Raw genomic sequence first — 19,126 nt, 5'->3', positions numbered from 1 at the left:
CTCTTTGGCCCTTGTCATGCTCATCAACTCAATTATACTTTATCCAGGGTTCACATTGCTTTAAGAAGAAATCTTATGGATTATTTTATTTTTGCACTTCATGTTTATTAATAAAAGTTTAAACTATTTCCTTTTTCTCAGCAGATGTAAAATAGTAGCCCATTTGCTTTTGCCGAGGGCTGTGATGCTATCTGCCTCATTTTCTGTGATAAATATTTTCTATTTAATATGTTATTAGCTGTAAGTCAATTATAGTCACTTTTAAAATAAATAGACCTTTACTCATATTTAGTATTCTCTTAGAATTTAAAAAGTTTTATGTGATTTACAATTGAATATTTTCTTTCTTAACTGGGGAATTTTGATTTTTAGTTTTAAAATGAGGAAGACACAAATCTAGCATTTTTAATTAATTTAATGCTTTTTAATTTATGATTTCCTTTTATATTTATATGTTTACCTTGGACAACTAGAACAATTTTTTAAAGATGGCTTTTGTGGCTTTAATACAGTGATGCATGTACAGTCTAAGATATTCATGCAATATGTAAAACTTAAAATTACTAAAAAGTGAAAATATCAAATACCCCAACTATTAATAATAAACATTTGATTAACATAATTTCATATATTTATCTGTGTAGATGGAAATACACAGGATTATATTACACTTGATTTTGAAAAATACAGGCATTCAATTTACTTTGACTTTATTAAACTGAGGAATAAAATAAAAAAAGGCAATATCCAAATATGTGATTCTGGAATGATAATATATGAATTCCTGAAAGTGTTTGCTAAAGAAAAAAAAATTATAAAAACCTTGATTTTTGTACTTTATTTTTTTATAACACGTTTTTTTATATTTTTATAACATGTTTCAGCTATAAAAAACAATTTAAGATTCCTAATTATGAGTGATAAGGATAAGTACATATATAGTTAGAACTATTTTTCTCTTTCTACTTCAACTTTGGTTGCTTTTGGTATTGTTTTAAGATTGTTAAAGATTATAATATTTAAATTCCATTAAGCAATACAAATTTAAATACTTCATCTAAATTTTAATGTTTAATGCAAAATACTCCATCAATCTCCAATCTCTTTTCCAGTTTCTCTGCTCCTGAGTGGTTTATTTGGACTCATCTTTGTGGACTTGGTCATGTAGAATTGTTTTTGAGAAAGGTCTGGGTGTACTTTATGTATGTTGCATTTGTATTTTAAGAATAACTTGTTTTGATATAAATTAATGGGGTTTATACCATAATGTTGTCCCATAACCACAAAATTCGTGTTATATTATCTTTTAGTAATAAAGGTGTCTAGAAAAGGGTAAGGTCAATTGAAACTATTTTCCTCCTCACAGTCAGCACCATACATAATGTGATTTTCATGGCAATATGATTATTTCTTGTCACTGAATTTGGAAACTTATGCTTGGACACATTGTGATGTTATTACTCTGAAGGTTCCACCATGATCACCGCATGTCAAAAGCATACACTGAGTCAAGTATTTATGTCATGAGTTTTTTGTTATGCAATTAAGTTTTTCTATCATATTGATAATATTCTATTCATACACATAATTGTGCTTTTCTATTTCCTTTGACCTTCTATATCCTCTTTCTATAAAAATTTCTATATCGTTTTTACATTTCCATTATTTTTTTTAACCTATGTACTATCTCTGTGGCTACACTTGTTTCCTTTTCATTTTGATATTTTTAACATTTAAAAATTTTTAATTTTAATTGATGCATAAACATAAAAAGTATATGTATTAGTGGGTTCCATATAAAGTGCTGATACATATATACATTGTGTCATACTGAAATTAGGTTAGACACATTTATCTCCACAAATGTTTATCATTTCTTTACAGTGAAAACCTTCAAAGTCCTTTCTTCTAGCTTTCTGAATGTGTAGTGTAGTACGGACATCTACAATCACCCTACTGTGCAGTAGCACACCAACACTTCCTACTCCTATCTAACTGTACCTTAGTACCCATTGATCAACTTCTTCCCATTTTATCACTCCCCTGTACTCTCTCCACTCTCAGATAATCACCATTCTTCACTCAATTTCTAAAAATCAAGTTTTCCGAGAGTAAGATTATAGTATTTGTCTCTCTGTGTCTGGTTCATTTCACTTAGCACAATGACCTCCAGTTCCATTCATGCTGCTTGTGGCAAATGTCAGGCTTTCATTCTTTCAAATGATCAAACAGTATTCCACCGAGTATATGTAACACATTGTCTTTATCCACGGTATTAGTTGATGGACACTTAGGATAGCTCCATTTTTTTTGTCTATTGTGAATAAGACTGCAATGAACAGGGGAGTGCAGATGTCTCTCAACAGCCTGATTTCATTTTCTTGACTATAATAGGATTACTGGATCATAGGTTATAATTCTAATTTTAATTTTGAGGAAATTCATGCCTATAATGCCCTTTCTTTTTCCTCTCTACATCCAAGTCCCATTCTTCCTTTAAAAGGCCCCACTATAGCCTTCCATTATTTAAAAGGCTTCTGGACACACCCAGCCCTCTTCTAAACTCTGTGGGTCATAAAGGCCCTCACACTTACTGTTCTTAGTTCACATCATAGTGGTGTATTCACTTCTCTCTTAATATTAGTCTTTGGGGAGCTCGTAATCTGTCTTACACTATGTGGTATTCCTAATGCCTACTTGGTTGTTGTTGATTATAACACTATACAAATAGCAACACATTCACATATTGTGTGTATGTACACTGGACTTCATGAAATTGACAATTCATTTAATATTAATTATATATATGTAAATATATACATAAGTACATATATATATTGTGTGTGTGTGTGTGTGTGTGTGTATATATATATATATATATATATATATATATATATAATTGCTAACCAGCCCTCTTACTTCTATGTTAACCCTTGAAATTTTAAGATTATCATTTCCCTTGCTTCATTGCTGGCTAAATGATTAGACTCAAAATCTCATTTAAGACATTGGATCCTTCTGTGTTCACATTCATATAAGGAGTTAGCAATAATGAGACCAAAAATTGGTATCAAGTTGGTTGTCTTCACTGGATCTATTTTAAATCTTACTTTGTGAATTATCATTAGCATAACTGAAGCATGGTACTGAGATTTGTTGAAATCTACTTTTAGATGAACTAATTGGAGTGACAAAGGCAGAAGTGTGTAGTTGTATGTGATCTATTTTTACTAGCAGTTCCCTATAAATGTCCATACCTGCCAGTCAGAAGTTCATACATTAGAATTCCCAATGACCAATAGTCGGCTGAAATGTCATGACCTTTGTTTAAGATGATCTCTGGGGCTACATACTCTGGAGTTCCACAAAAAGTCCATGTTTTCTTTCCAAATCCTATTTTCTTTGCAAAGCCAAAATCAACCTTACAAAGAGAGAAAGACAAGATACATAAGCCACTTATGATTAGTTGTAAAGCAATAAATTATTTTGCTGAAGTATACTGATCATAAAAATAAAAAATAAAAACAGATGCAAGTTGTTATAATCTTGTTTTCTAAAAGGAAGCATGTATACTGTGCAAAATTACTCTGATAAAACCCTGTTGTGGGAAAAGTTGAACACAAATATTGAATTAAATTCACATCATTAATAAGAGAAGTGAATTTTTTTCCAGAAATATTTTTCATTTTTTCCCTACATTTACACCAACAGAGTTTGTGGCATAAAGAAAGAATATCTCCTTTACGCAGAAACACTAGAAGGCCAGATGCTCCTATCCATCATCTTTCCTAGAATATAATGGTTTATGCTGAACTTCATGAAGTTCACAGTTCATTCAATATTAATTATTTGAAAATGCAGAAAGCAAATGCAGAAAGTCTATTTCTTTTCTAAAACAATTTGGATGACACTACAAATAATAAACTGACATTGATTTGATTTCTCTAAAAACCATATACCGTATAAAAATTCCAAAAGTTTATAAATAGAATCAGGTACTGACAGATCCAAGACCCAGAAAAGTTATACATTTTAAAATAGGAGAACTTCCATTCTATAGTAAATCTTTAGAACTTTTGACATTATCATCATCATCATCATCATAGCCTAAGAACATTATTGGAAAAGCTCAATTTTTACCACTGGCATTTTCTTAGATAAATACTATTAAAATGGTTCAAAGTTTACTATAGGATAAATGCACATTGCCTTTGGATAGCAGAATTCCAGCTAGGAAAAATAACCTGTAAGCTTCTTTTTAGGTCTATGAACACATGCCAGCAGTGGTATTTTCTAGTGCTTGTCAGAAAGCATGTTTTGCTGGAGTATAGCAATTCAAACTTAGACAATATAATTTCTTATAACTTTTACCTAATTTGAAAATATATTTAATTGAAAATTATAATGCTAAGTCCTACTTTTAAGAAAAGTTGTAACACTGCAGTAGAAACCAAATTTTAATGTTAGCAGAGACCGTTTTATAAATGAATATTTAAAAGCTGCAGAACAGAACCCATGTATGAAATGCACTGACCAGTTTGGCGTAACCTCGATGATCTAGGATGAGATTTTCTGGCTTGAGGTCCCTGTAAATGATTCCTTTGGAATGCAGATAGGCGAAAGCTTCTACCACACATGCTGTGTAAAATCTGGTTGTAGAATCTTCAAATGAACCTCTAAAACACAGAAAATGAAATGAAAAGTGTGTAAAAATTAATTTCTCTAATAAGGTTAATTTTTCTTCTCATGTTGCTCTATCCTGGGCCAAAATTTAGCCCAGAGACCAATGTCCTCCCAGCTAAATGTCATATAATTGCCACTCATTTCATTGGGTTTTCTAAAGCATTTGAAGATCAAGCCAAGAGATTCCCTGTCCTTATGCGTGGGATAGTAAAATCTAACTTCCGGAAAGGGATCGAGAAGCGTTCAAGCACACATCAGGTTTCAGGTACTTGGTGGCTTCCTTTCAACAGCCCACCACAATCCAGACAGGAACAGAGTGACAGCAGTAGGCAGGGGGAGTGAGTTCTATTTTAGGGGTTGTCCACCAAGCACATGCTTCTTAAAGGAGTGGCTAAAGGCTTTATTCCTATGTACTTTTAGACAGCTTGTTTTTCAATCTTTCTAAATATTGTAAATATGGTTCATGAGAATGAAAAAAAAAAAAAAAACACCTCATGTTTTCAAAGAACCATGTTGGCATCAACTTCAATAAGCTCTGCTTCAAAACTTCTGTCATTAGGACAAAAGTTTCCTATACTAAAGCCTTCTAATTAGTAGGAGGAGATTAAACTAAAAGACAATTAGAAGAGAAAAGGTAACTGGACGCGAATATTAACTTGATTATAATTTTTTATCAAGAAAGTTCTGTCTTATATCTGCCTCTTGTTGCTCTATGTAGAAGTGTATGTAAAACATAAAAAATACAATCTATATTTATATCTATAGATAGATAAACAGATTGATTGAATAAAATAGCAATAAAAGGAAAAACCTTGATATTTAAGGTTAATTCCTTGGTTCTATTGCAGAATCTTCCTACTTTAGCTGTTTTTTCATGGAACAACATAAAAAGATAAACTTCCTCTTTTTCTAGTGGTAAGCACAACTTAAGAATTGCATAATTCAAGAACACACCCTGCACAAAACTCAATTCAAAGTGGATCAAAGACCTAGGGATTAAACCAAAAGCCCTGCACCTGTTAGAAGAAAATGTAGGCCTAGCTCTCCAACATATTGGCTCAGGAACTGACTTCCTTAACAAGACTCTGAGAGTGCAAGGAGTAAAATAAAAAATCAATAAATGAGATGGCATCAAACTAAAAAGCATCTTCATAGCAAAGGAAACAATCAAAAGCATGAAGAGGGAGCCTACAAAATGTAAGAAAATCTTTGTCATCTGCACCTCAGATAGGGCATTAATACCCAGAATGTATAAAGAACTCAAAGCACTTAACACCAAAACAAAACAAAACAAAACAAAAACAAATCCAATCAATAAATGGGTAAAGGTACTGAACAGACACTTCTCAAAAGAAGAGATATGAACTGTCAATACATACATGAAAAATGTTCAACATCTCTAGCAATTAGAGAAACACTAATTAAAACTACACTGAGATTTCATCTCATTCCAGTCAGAATGGCAATTACCAAGAATACAAGTAACAATACATGTTGGTGAAGATGTAGGGAAAAAGGTACATTCATACACTGCTGGTGGGTCTACAAACTGGTTGTAACCACTCAGGAAAGCAGTATGGAGATTTCTCAAAAAACTAGAAATAAACTACCATTTGCTAGCGATTCCACCAAAGGAGTTAAAATCACCATACTACAGTGATGCAGTCACATCAATACTTATTGGCAGCACAATTCACAATAACTAAGCTATGCAGCCAACTTAGATGCAAATGTGGCATACACAATGGAGTATTACTCAGCCATAAAGAAGAATGACTTTAAGACTTTGTTGGTAAATGGATGAATCTGAATACTATGAAGCTAAGTGAAAAAGTCAATTCCCGAAAACCAAAGGTTGAATGTTTTCACTGCTACGTGAAAGCTAACCGACAATAAGGGGATGCAGTGGTAGAAATTCAGTAGATTAGACAAAGAGGAATGAAAAGAAAGTGGGGTAGGAAAAGAAAGACAGTGGAATGAATCTGACATAACTTTCCTATGTACATGCATCAAAATACACAGTGAATCTTACCAAAGAGTACATCCACAAGAAATTAATTAAAAAATTAACTGGGTAAATGGCAGAAAGATCAACAGAGGGAAGGGAGCAGGGGATGGGGAGAAGGAAGGGGAAGGAGAGGTACTGGGGTCTGAGCTAGAACATGATACATCCCATGCTTTTATTATTATAGATTCTACTATCACTTATAACTAAAAAGAACCAATAGAAAAGTAAAAAAAAAAACAAAAAAAAAAAAAAAAAGAACAGCAACAGCAACAACAAAAAACCCAAACATGAGTATGAACACAAGTTCTTGAGGTGGCTGGGTTGGAACATAAGCAACAAGCCCAGAAATGGTTTGAGGTATGAACAGAAGCTAGCAGCTTCCTCATTTGCATTTTAGTGACATTTACTTTCTTGTCAAACTTGAAGACACAAATCTAACAAACTGGGCAGTGAAATATGGCTACATTGTTTTTTTTTCAAAATTTGTCAGTGAATCCAAGGTTACAGCAGTCACCTTTTAGGTCATTTTTCAGAATTAGTGTTTTTTTGAAAGATATAGTTGTTAATTACTCATTTCCCTTGATTTGTCACTGAAATAATCAGGTTTTCCCCAAAGAATCATATATATGTGTGTGTGTGTATACACATATATATGTATATATAAAATATAGATAGATATATAGATCTAGATATATATTTCTAGGCATAATAATATCTACTCCTCTCAATAATTACTAGGATTTTAGTCATAAGTACCAGGATTCTTGAATCTCTTATTAAGGTTATCTGAATGGAACTAATACAAACTTATGAGGGTAAGGGAAAGTTTCTTGGAGAAAACCTGCATCTGTAATAGGAACTGAATGGTATTTTTTAAGCTGCAATTGTCCTATGACTTATATTATCCTTGGCAGAGCTAAGACTCTATAAGCCCAGTTACTTGGAAAGGAATTAGAGTATTGCCTTGAATCCCCATTCTTTGCCCTTAATTGAGTTAAACATGTTTTCCTGTCAAGAACAGTACATTTCTTTAAATAGGGGGATTATTTGCTACATAGTAAATATCTGTGTGTGTGTGTGTGTGTGTGTGGGTGTGTGTGTGTGGTAATCTACTGAATGTGAGTTCAGTCCCTCCTCAGTGAAAAGCATTACAAAGAAAAGCAAAACAAAACAGAACAAAATCGTATGTGGAATAGAATCTTGTTAAATTTCATAGTATGTCATAGTATGTCTTGTTTTAATCCACAAATGGGTTATTTCCTGACTTCATGGTTAACTGATTTCAGTGGTCCTTTTTGAAAGATTACAAATTCCTGACTACTGTTTGAAGAAGAAATTATTTCTGCAGTTGTGACTCAGGACATCTCTCTGGTCTCCTTAATATTAGCTGTTGACGGATCCCAATGGCAAATGCATTGTTAATGTTGTAATGAAAAAAGATATGGGAGAGATTACCTTTTTTGTGTGAAATCTCTGCAGAAAGGTATATTTATATTCTGAATAAGTTGGTCATTAACAGAAAGATGGACAAATTCTAATACAAACTCAGGTTTGGGAGAGGAGGTTGTAAGTTAGAAATATAGACTGTGAAGCAAAAATCTAGGCCTGAATTTCAGGTTTCATTTACTGTTTTTTGTGTGTGTGTTTTTTTTTTTTTATTGTTTCTTTTTAGTTATATGTGACAGTAGACTCCATTTTAATTCCATAATTATACAAGCAGGGCCACTTTTGTTGATCTTAAGTAACTACATACTCCACTGAGTTTCAGTGTTCTCCTTTGTACAATGTTACTAGTAATATTTACTGTCTCATTTGTGTTGTGAGGATTCAAAGAATTGATGCATACACGTATTTGGATAAGTCCCTAGCACACAAGTGCTACTCAATCAATACTGGCCACTCTAATGGAGCACCAAAATTCTTCTTTGCACTATAGCTTAACCTAGGAAAATTAGCCAATGTCATAGAGGATAATAGGTCTAAAGTCTGGTTGCAGGTGGTGAGGAATTTGCAACACTAAGTCTCACTGTTAGTGAAGTGCTTCTCACTGTTAAGGTTAATTGCCATGAATCAACTCTGCAGAAATATCTGCAAATATCTCTTCTTTCATTTCCCAATATTTCTCACAAAATTACCCTTATATTGCCTGCCAATCCAAATCCTCCCTTTTTTCTATGAAGTTAACTGACCACAAATTATATATCTTTTGTCTTTAATTCCTGAAAGCCCTGTTTCCAGGTTTCTTTGCTCCTGAGCCAGTTTGGAGGGTCCTAGAATGTTGGTTTCTATTTCTTCAAAAGACTGTATCAAGTATCAGCCATACACAGATATATTTGTAACATATTTTAAAAATTAAATGATAACCTTGTCTCAAACCTTGAAAAGTCAATACAATATATGCATACAAAATGTTTATCAGCAACACAATGTTCCATCACTAAATATTTGATATATGCAATTTGAGAGTTTAAAAATACACATTTTGAAAGTAGTCACAAGGTATAACATTAGGGTGATTCAGAAGGAAAAATTACTATCACAATTGGAAATGACAATGTAAATTTGATCTAAAATGGAAGTGAAAGCTTATTTAATCAACAGTTTAGAGAGTTACTTAAAAACTAAATTGCTTGACCTAGATAGCTCTTTGAAGTTAAAAAAAAAATCATGCCTTGACATTTGTAACATTTCATGGAAAGTAAGGGATAGATTCTTACGCCTTTTTGGAAATGAGTGGTTGCTTTTGCTAAATTATAGTAGATAATATTTTGAGAAAATTAGAGGGTTATATATATTTATTGACATACTCAAATTAAAATTTAATCACAGTGTTTAATCATCTTGTCATAAACTAAGTCCCGAGACATCAGTATGTAACCAAGACAAATATCTCTTGTCAAAAGTGACTAGGCAACATTAACTAGTGGCAACAATCATTAGTGGGTATATAAGTCTGAAGTGTGTTGCAATCTGTGAAGCTTATCGCCAATAGTAAAGTTAGGGAGACTAAATTATGATGAAGATAGACTCATTTATTTTGAAACACTTTCAATCTATGCCATCTATTAACGCATCAAAGATGAAACTTAAATAATTATCTTCCACAAAATAGCCAGAATCAAAAATAATGGACACAAAGACACTTATTACTTGTAGGATTATAAAATATATTCAGGAAGACGTATGTACAGAAAGTGAGATTTGTGAAATTTGAAAAATATGGCTTCTGAAGTAATTATTTAAGATATTCAGTAGAAAATTTAATATATTAAAATTCTATCATATATTTAGATGTTAAATTTCACTAGATTAAAATTTTTATTGATTATAATATTAAATTTTTATATTAAGTTTTATAAAAAACTAATACTGATATGTATGTATACACTAACATATTATACATTAATATATGTAGTAACATATTTATTTATATTAACCAATCATATTTTTTAAAAGTTGCAGGAGTTGCCAATTCTTTGTTAGAGAAGGAAGACAAAATATGATTTGTAGCATCCTATACCAAAACTTGTGGAAGACAAAAAGTCACCAACTAGAAGATAAAACATTATAAATAATAAACCATGAAAATAATAGAAACAATTAACATTTTAGTAGTATAGTGCAAGCCCCAAGATAAAAAAATAGTCTTCAAATTCTATTCATACATGAAATCATTTTAATTCTCATTTCTTGACAACAAATGAAGAACTGTTCTGTGTTCCTTTTCTATACTGATGAGAAGAAAGAGAAAGGCAGGAAATGGTCATCTCAGCTGGAGGTGGAAGAAGGAGGGTGTCTGAGACTTCCTATGCTAAATCTTAGGCTCAGAGGTATCACATTACAGAAAGGAATGTGGTCATGTAAGCTTTCTTTCAAATCAATCCCAATTTTCTGCACAGCTTTCAGGGTAGCTTCTCCCTCACCAATACTTTCCTTGCACACAAGAAGAAAACTGAATGAATTGAATTGAACAAACCCTATCGGTTTTGGTTTGTTGGTCTTTATAACAGATATTTTCATATGCATTATGACTGATAGCATAAGAGCATAATCTTTTGCTTGGCTTTTTGTTTGTTTGTTTGCTTCTTTTTAACAATTTTTAGTCCCAATTTATAAAATAGAAAGTTAATCAATGGTAATATTGACTGAAGTCTGGATGCCCCAAATTATTCTTTTCTTTCTAGCAATGGAAAAGAAAAAGAAGGGTGATATAGAATAGAAGTAGTAAGTCTACACATATCTTTACTAAAGTTGGCAGGGATTTGATTCTGAGTCATTTTATATGTACCAGTTCCGTTGCTTTTAAAGTCAAGGCTTCAGCATTCTTGAATCTTTGGGAAGAACCAAGTGGTTACTGGTTCTCTGGATCAAGCCTCTTCAGGGAGGCACTGGGGGACTCAGCAACTGTGTACCCAAAATTTAAGGACAACAGGGGGAGGAAGAAGGAAGGACCACAAAGCAGCCTGGTGGAGAGAGAGAAATGGGACTCCCTTACTATTTTCCTTCCATCCACTCCACTCAAGGAAGCTGCTGCTTCACAGCACTCCTATTTACCCCAACAAATCAAAATATATCTCATTCAGAAGGTGTGGCTGGAGCTGATGACCAAACAAAATGCAAATATCAAGTTATGTAGGGAAATAAATGAAATAACATTTATTTTGGAAAAATGAGGCCCATGCCTGTTGAGGCCTCATAAGAGGACAGCAGACAGAGTTTCATCATAATTTTTATTGTCTTTTTAGTTAATGAACTTAAGAGAAGTTTAAAAAATGTTATGGGAATAGAGCTGGTCCTTTTTCTGTGTAGCTTATTATTTATTTCCTGTGTAATTCCACCTGCAAATCTCATCCTATTCTAATTACCAAAAAAAGGGGAGAGATTTTAAGTATATAAATAGATTAAAGTGTCAGATCAAACAAACTGTAGAACCATATTAAAATCTGCCAGATATTAATTCACAAACCAAAATATTAATTTAGTGAAACAGTCTATAAATTCTGAGAAGTGGAACTACATCTGCTTTGTTTATCAGGGTATCCCCAGTCTCTATCACAATGCCTGGGATATAATCTGTACTCAAACATGAGCTCAAATATTAATATGCTCTGATAAAATAGCTTAGTACAAATATTAAAGGGCTCCCTAATGTCAACATACTGAATTCCCTTATATGCTTTCTTACCTATTCCCTTATTTTCTTTTTTAAGAAATCAAACAAAACACTAGTATAATAGAATACAAAATGGTAAAAACAAATCCATTTGACATATGTAAGTAAGGTCATGGAAATAAAAGAACTGAAAGAGTGTTGAACAAAGATATGAAAGTACTATGAGAATGCCCGAAGGAATGAGAATTTAAATCAAGAGTTTGTAAAGAACCACTTGTTCTATGCCAGGATATCTACAAAGTAACAAATGTCAAAAAATTACATGGTCTCTGGGAACATCAGGGTTATCAACAGATAAGTTTTAGAAAGATGTTAGCCAGCAGAGAGTCTGAGGAGCAGGACTGTAATAATAAGGAAAAGAGAGCTGCCTAAATGCGAATGTTCTGAGGAGCAAAGGTGACTTTGGCAAGGCCAGCAGATTGTTTGTAGGAAATGACTGTAAGATTATTCATAGGAAAATAAAATTTGGTTTCTTGTACTTGAAAAAAATATAGGTAGTGATACCCTGAGATATTTTATAGGAAATTTGTTAAAAGATAATTTTCTAGTTATATGAGATGAAAAATTGAAATAAAATGAATTTTCATAATTAAAAGAAATAAGCACTATCAAGACAAACTTTACTTTCCCTGAAAGGGTAGAAAAGTAAAACTAAGTCAGATTGTTACATGAACTATTATTTATAAGTAGATTCATTTTCCCCTAAGATCAGCAAAGTTTAAGAGACAACTAGAAACTTATTTTAATCTAGAAGAGCAATAAAAGGTAGAGAAAGAAAATTCTTAGTGCCATGAAAGGCAGATTGCCATCTGAAAAAGTTAATTCTAACTATAATCATAAAATGGCTATAATTCTTTTAAAGTTAAAGCAATGTATTGAGTTCCAGGTATAGAGTTTTCTGATTCTGATACTCATGCTAAGCTAAGTATATGCTTTTCAAAGTGTCTTTTTTTTTTTTTTTAACGGGAGACTAAGCTATGTCATTATTTACAAAGTAAATTTTATATGTATTATAATAAATTGCATAGTGGATCGTACCCTATGTTTACCTCATATTTTCAATATAAGCATATATGAAATGTAAATATAATTTTTACACATTATAATAATGGACTCTTCTTATAGACCATTGGGGGCAACTGTGTTTTTAGATACACAATAGAATTTTCTTAAATCTCCTACCTATCCCTGAGAATGGTCCAGAGTTCTCCACCTAGGCAAACTTCCATCAACATATACAAATATTTGCTGTCCTTAAATGTCCTGTATAGCCTGTAAATTACAAATAAGAAAGCAAAGGTTAGGAACACTATTGTGTTTTAACAGCATGTAAAATTTTTTAAGCTTTGAGAAATTAGTTTTTCCTTTGTTTTGTTTTTAATTTACACATACTAACTTTACATATTTATGTGGTACAGTACATATTTCAATACATATATACTGTTTCATAATCAAATCAACATATTCAGCATATCCACTGCCTCCCATATTTATTGTAGAAAGTTAGAGTTAGGAGGAGTAGTTCTGGGCCTCCTTTGGGGAGTAGAGAACTAAGGCTAATATTGTTTTGAATATTTCAAAATAACTAAAAGAGGATTTTGAATGTTCTTATCACAAAAGCATGCAAATTTCTAAGTGCCCAGATTATAATTTGTTGATTTTCCATGCTTGAAATTTTATCAGAACAAATGAAAGAGAATTAAGGCTCAAATCTGGGAAAAGGATTCAAGGGTGAGTGACTTACACCCCATAGGGGCTAGTACATCCATTGAGGGGATTGGTCCAAATTATTATGGACAAGAAGGTTTCTTGGGATTCTAGAAGTCCAATTTGGATGAAGTATCTAGTTTGGACTAATCAACATTTAATGGGCATCAATAAGCAGTGTGTGTAGATATGAAGTAGATCAAATTTCATGATAAAGTATAAATTTCATGTGCAATTCACTTAAATTCATGTTATACTTTATCTTGTACAAATGTCATGGAAAATTAACTACAAAAGCTTCTTCTGCATATATAAAAAAAACTCCCAATTATCCTATTAGTAGTGCTTATAAAATACTGAGATGAAAGAATCAGTTGCCATTTCATCTAAAAAAAATTCCCTAAATTAAGTTAAATAGCTTGATTTTAGACATTTTGTCTTTTAAGCACCAGAGGTCTATGTAACATTGTAGGTAACAGAATAAAAATGAAATGTTAGAAATTGATACCTCCTTTGGGAAAGATACATCTTTTTAGAGAATATGATTCTCTTAAAGAATAAGAAGAATAGAATCAAAACTTTTTATTTTTTTAAACTAAACAAAACTTTAAATTTCTTTATGCAAATGAAATGTGTTAAGGGTGAACACAAGTGGCAGAGGATGTGTGGTTGATTTGCCGTTGGAATTAGTACTAGGACCTTTACCTCACTATGAAGTCAGAATGAGCCCCCTGCATGATATGCTTCTCTGAGCGGATGTGCTCCTGCTGTCTGGTATCCACAATGTGGCGTTTCTTGAGAATCTTCATTGCAAATGTTTTGGATTCTTCACTTTTCAACTGGACCTTAAAGAAAGGCAGAAGAGACAAGTGACGAGAAGTCTAAAGACCTAATACAACAGAGTTCATTGTTATCCTGAAATGAACAGGTACATGGGGCATGCCCATGAACCCTAACCACCATCCAAGGCACTCCAGCCTGAGTTTAAGACCCACAGCTCACAACCATTGTTCAGTCTCATTCCACTGGATTAGTTTTCACTAACTTTATTCCAAACTTATTTTGTGCCCAAGTGGATTAGAAGAAGAAAAATACACTTATTATTGTTTCATTTCATTTCATATAATGTGTTTGGGTATATTTTATAGTTTTTCCTTTCAATCAAAAAAGTAGAAAAAATATCTAATTTCTTCTCCAATTTTACTTTAATTATTATAGCAAAACTAGGAGTAGATGGATCTTTGTGGTCTTCTTCCTTAGTCCTAGTCCACAAACGTTTCTAGAATCATTAAATTCAATGACCCTTGTCTGTGCCAAGACTGCAGATGTATATACTGTACTATTATTTCTTCTTTTTTTAAAAAAATCTCTCAATCTTTCCCCTTCTTGTTAAAAAGAAAAACAAAGGTAAACAAAATTTTTAAAGGTTTGGACATCCTTTTTTTTCCTCTCTAATATGCCTTATAACTTTAATCACCTTTGATATCAAATCTTACTTTTTGGTTTCATTAATTGGAGAAATCTAAATTAAGATTTAATGTCCCCAAAGTACCTAAGTCTCTGTGGCAGCCAGCATGGCTCTTTGTATCTCCAAGTGCCATATCTCAGACAGGCTGCTGGTCTCTGTTCACTTTTACAAGAAAGTTAAACAAGGTGACTTGTAAGAAAAGAAAGAGAAATAACTGAGCTAATCAATAGCAAGATGAGGGAAGTTATCATCAAATGCTCTTGATCAGCAGAATCCTCAATACATTACCGAGTGGTTCACATTTTAACAATCTAATGAAAGCATTGGGGAAATATCATGGCAAGCTGATTCTGTTTTTCAGTTGAAGTATAGCCTTCCCCTCATTAACTGTGAATTATGTACTACTTTCACCTATGGGGATAGTGAAGATCTTAAGTGCCCTGTGTATACATGTATACACAGACTGAATTCAACTCGAGAGTATATTCATGTGGCAAGTTCCTTAGGAAGGAGCATGAGGATACTCAATAATGAACTTCGGTTTGCTGTCATCATTTGTGAATTTGTGTGACAGGTAGAGGGAAAAAATGGATATTTGAAATGCCTTTAATAGCTAAAGGCCCTCTATTGTGTGTGTGAAACTCTTCAGGATGATGGATTAGTGTGCCACAAATGGATTCAGTTGCAGTTCATGATAAAACAAAATGTGAAAACTCACTTCTGAAAGAAATAGGACAGACGGGGAAGATGGAATAGCAAATGAGCTATGTCAGAGGTTCTAAAATTCAGAAGGGAAAGAAAGTCATGTTCCCTCTTCAGAGTCACACCCAGTTAAACCACTTGCATAGCTTAAATGCCTAATTTTAAAATTACCTCTTTACTGACAACACAGATTCTACACTTGTACACAGGAAAGGAGAAAAGAACTCTGCTTTTGTGGTTATAGGTCAGGACTTAAATTCTGACTCTAGTTAGTCACTCTTGAGCTAGTTGCTTAATTCCTCTGAGCTCCAGTTTTTGCTGATGATAATACCAGCTACTGCACAGAGATACCAGGACCTTAAATGAAATTGTACCACTGAATAAGCATGGTTTGATGGTCTCTCTGCTTGTATTCTGGCCTTAAGTGGAAATCCCTAACAAACAAATGTTGCTTTTTAAAATATTCCCTTTTCAACACTGTCTCTATCAGAAAAATTTGGAAACTAAATGTCCATCAATAGGAACTTGGAAAATTAATAATGATGTTAGAATTATAATTAAAATTTTGGAAAAATAACATATATATGCATATATATGTGTGTGTATATACATATATATGGGTTATAAACCAGCATACATTTTATGATATCATAAATAGTACATTTGTAAGTATCTGCCTATATCAATACCTAAAATAAATTTATGACAGGACAATCAGAAGTTCATCAATATGTTTACAATGGTTTTCCCTTAGGGAAATTTTTTAGTTGTTTACTTGCTTTTACTTTTTGAACATATAATAATTAACTTATATAACTTAATATCATTAACATATCACTTATGTGATAAATAAAAATAAAACTATCTTAGAAAAAAATAAAGTCTATTTTTATTGTAGTGGATATTTGTTTTTGTATAACACTCTTAATTTCAGTTTTATTAGCATTCCATGAAAAAAATGACCTTCATAAATTGCATTCTATGTAAAACTATAGCATAAAAACTTGAAACCAAGTTTTGGGTTAACCACATTATTCATTTCTTTAGAGAACTTGTCATGATTTATTTTTCCAATATAAACTCTTAAGGTAAGCTATGACAATTTGTATTTGGTGAGCTGCAAGTATTACTGTGAAAGTATTTTAGCAAAATTGATCTTTAAAAAATTTTAAAGTGAAATTTAGTCTACCTTGCTTTTTCCTATTTGCCAGATTAATTATACTGAGTCTGTGTACATGAATTTGAGATGGTGATGATTTGTTATTAGTTTGTAGCCAGTCAACTAAAAGCTCAGAAATGAGTGATACATGTGAATAGAAGTCTGCAAAGAGGAGAAAAAAATGTCTACTTTCATTCTTCCTCTTGCCCAGGAATCCTTCATAGCCCCATGGGCTAGGTGTTTATCTCAAATTGTCTTCCCCTGAAGACTATCCTACCCTGCTAAGGGAACGGGAGACACACTGTGTGTGAATACTCCAATAATCAACTACCCTTGGCAGGCTATCTTGCACACATTACTCAAACTCTCTCTATTACTGTTTCTGCATTTCTAATACAAGAAGTTTCCTCATAGGTTACCTGTGAAGTTGAAATAGAAGTTCCCACATATTGAAGTTCCTGGAGTAGAGGTAGCGTTTGCTGACTATTAACTCTCTTATTCTGTCATCTTCTTAGTTTAATGGTCTCTTCAAGCCAAAGTGCTGTCCTCAAAATATGCCCCACCACAGGCTGAATGTGATTTTTTTCCTATCCTTACCCCAATCCACCTCAGTGGTATCTAATAAGTAAGTTTGAGAAGCTACTTCAAGATTGTTGATGCTTATACCACAGGGATTTTACTCTCAGAATTCCTAAGGAGAAAACTTTACAAGAAAATGCTAATACCCAAGATTGTCTTTTTTATTTTATAAAAGTAATATCATGTACTATGTCAAATTAGAATTGGCAAAAGTTTCATTTGCGTAAAATGTGACTTCAATGTGAAGAATTATACTGACATTTAAATGAATGTATTTTTGGGCAAACTGAATCTCAAGGTGCAAATTTTCTGGCATAAATTTTGACAAATCTTAGATGTCGGATCCGAGTTGATGCCAAAGTGATACTGCTCTGAAGAAAAGGTGAAGTAATCAGCATTTGAAAGTTTTGAACACATGTTTGCTGTCCATATTTATACACCTGCTTTCTTTTTTCCTTCTGGACTAGGCAGTGCCTCCAAGACACTTGTCCCCTGCTTGATTTAATTATTTACCATTACTTTCTGGAAGGAGGATTATGATCACACTAGGTTAAAACTGGCTCAGTGCTCCTGGCTGTGAACTGGTCCTTAGAATATGTATCCATTCATGTATTTAATCTTGTCATTAAGAGTTAGTATTTAATTTTGTACTATAGATATATTTTCATTGTTTTGAAGAAAAATAACTTCCTGAACTACACTGTAATTAAAATTATTTCTTATATGCAAGGCTTAAGCTTTCAATATCACAATGACTCATTATTATGCAAAAGTACTAATGTGGTCAAATTACAATTTGATGTATTATAGGAAAGGGTTCCTTCAAGCTTTCACTTAAGTAAGCTAAAGCTGTAAGGCAAATATGATAAAGTGGGCTTGGAAAATCTGATATTGGAAATCTGAGTCCTAGTTCTGGTTACACAATTTTACTTGGCCTCAGGTCACCTTCCTGAAAATGAGGCACTAAACTATGTCATTTCCAAGGACCTGTTTCCCTGGAAATTTCAATGCATCTGTGATTTACCATAATAAAGATGTATGTCACAATACCACATCATATTTAACCTCATGCAATGGACAACCTGCGGCCGTAGCTTGGGACAGAGGGAAAGGGGAAATATCTAAAGTAACACAAGTGAAGCTTAAGGAAACATGACCAACTCACTCCGAAAACATGGCCTGGAGTTTCCAGTGTGTCCCTATTATGACGGGAGGTGGAGGTTCTATTGTCTCTATTGTCTCAACCACACATGTAAAGGGGCTTGTTTTCTATTGTATTCTGTGTATCACCAACTTCCAAAGAATATGACATTTGATAAAAGCAGCATATTTCCCAAGAAGAACATTCCAGCAGGCTCCAAGGCATAATAAGGAAATCTACATGAAGCCATCATGATTATAGTGAAAAATAAGAACGGCAAGTATTTTCTCAAAACAAAACAACACAAGATTCAGGTAATCTGAATTGTGTAGTAAAGCATAGTAAAGTCTTTTCTTTATTTTTGATTCTCTAGTCTGAAAAGAAAAAAAAGAAAAAAAAGAAAGGGTCTTCAAAGTAATGTAGAAACAACTTAGCAGTGGTTTGTAATTCAAGTAACCCAGATTCAATAAAATAGAATTTAAAGAAATTATGACAAACTTTGTAGT

General features: G+C 32.7%; 1 protein-coding gene across 3 annotated transcripts in view; it reads right to left on the bottom strand.

Annotated features, from left to right (window-relative positions):
• Window positions 1–19,126, bottom strand: part of Prkg1 (protein kinase cGMP-dependent 1) — a 1,194,090-nt gene that overhangs the window by 7,879 nt on the left and 1,167,085 nt on the right. For all 3 annotated transcript variants that reach the window (XM_047552478.1, XM_047552477.1, XM_047552479.1), the window contains 4 exons: window positions 14,277–14,416; window positions 13,047–13,136; window positions 4,535–4,676; window positions 3,258–3,421 (listed from right to left, as the gene is read on the bottom strand). In XM_047552478.1, the coding sequence (XP_047408434.1) occupies window positions 3,258–3,421; window positions 4,535–4,676; window positions 13,047–13,136; window positions 14,277–14,416 (536 nt within the window). The remainder of the gene's footprint in view (window positions 1–3,257; window positions 3,422–4,534; window positions 4,677–13,046; window positions 13,137–14,276; window positions 14,417–19,126) is intronic.

This window comes from Sciurus carolinensis, chromosome 5 (genome assembly GCF_902686445.1).
Source record: "Sciurus carolinensis chromosome 5, mSciCar1.2, whole genome shotgun sequence".
Classification (NCBI taxonomy): domain Eukaryota; kingdom Metazoa; phylum Chordata; class Mammalia; order Rodentia; family Sciuridae; genus Sciurus; species Sciurus carolinensis.
This window is presented reverse-complemented; position numbering and strand designations above follow the sequence as displayed.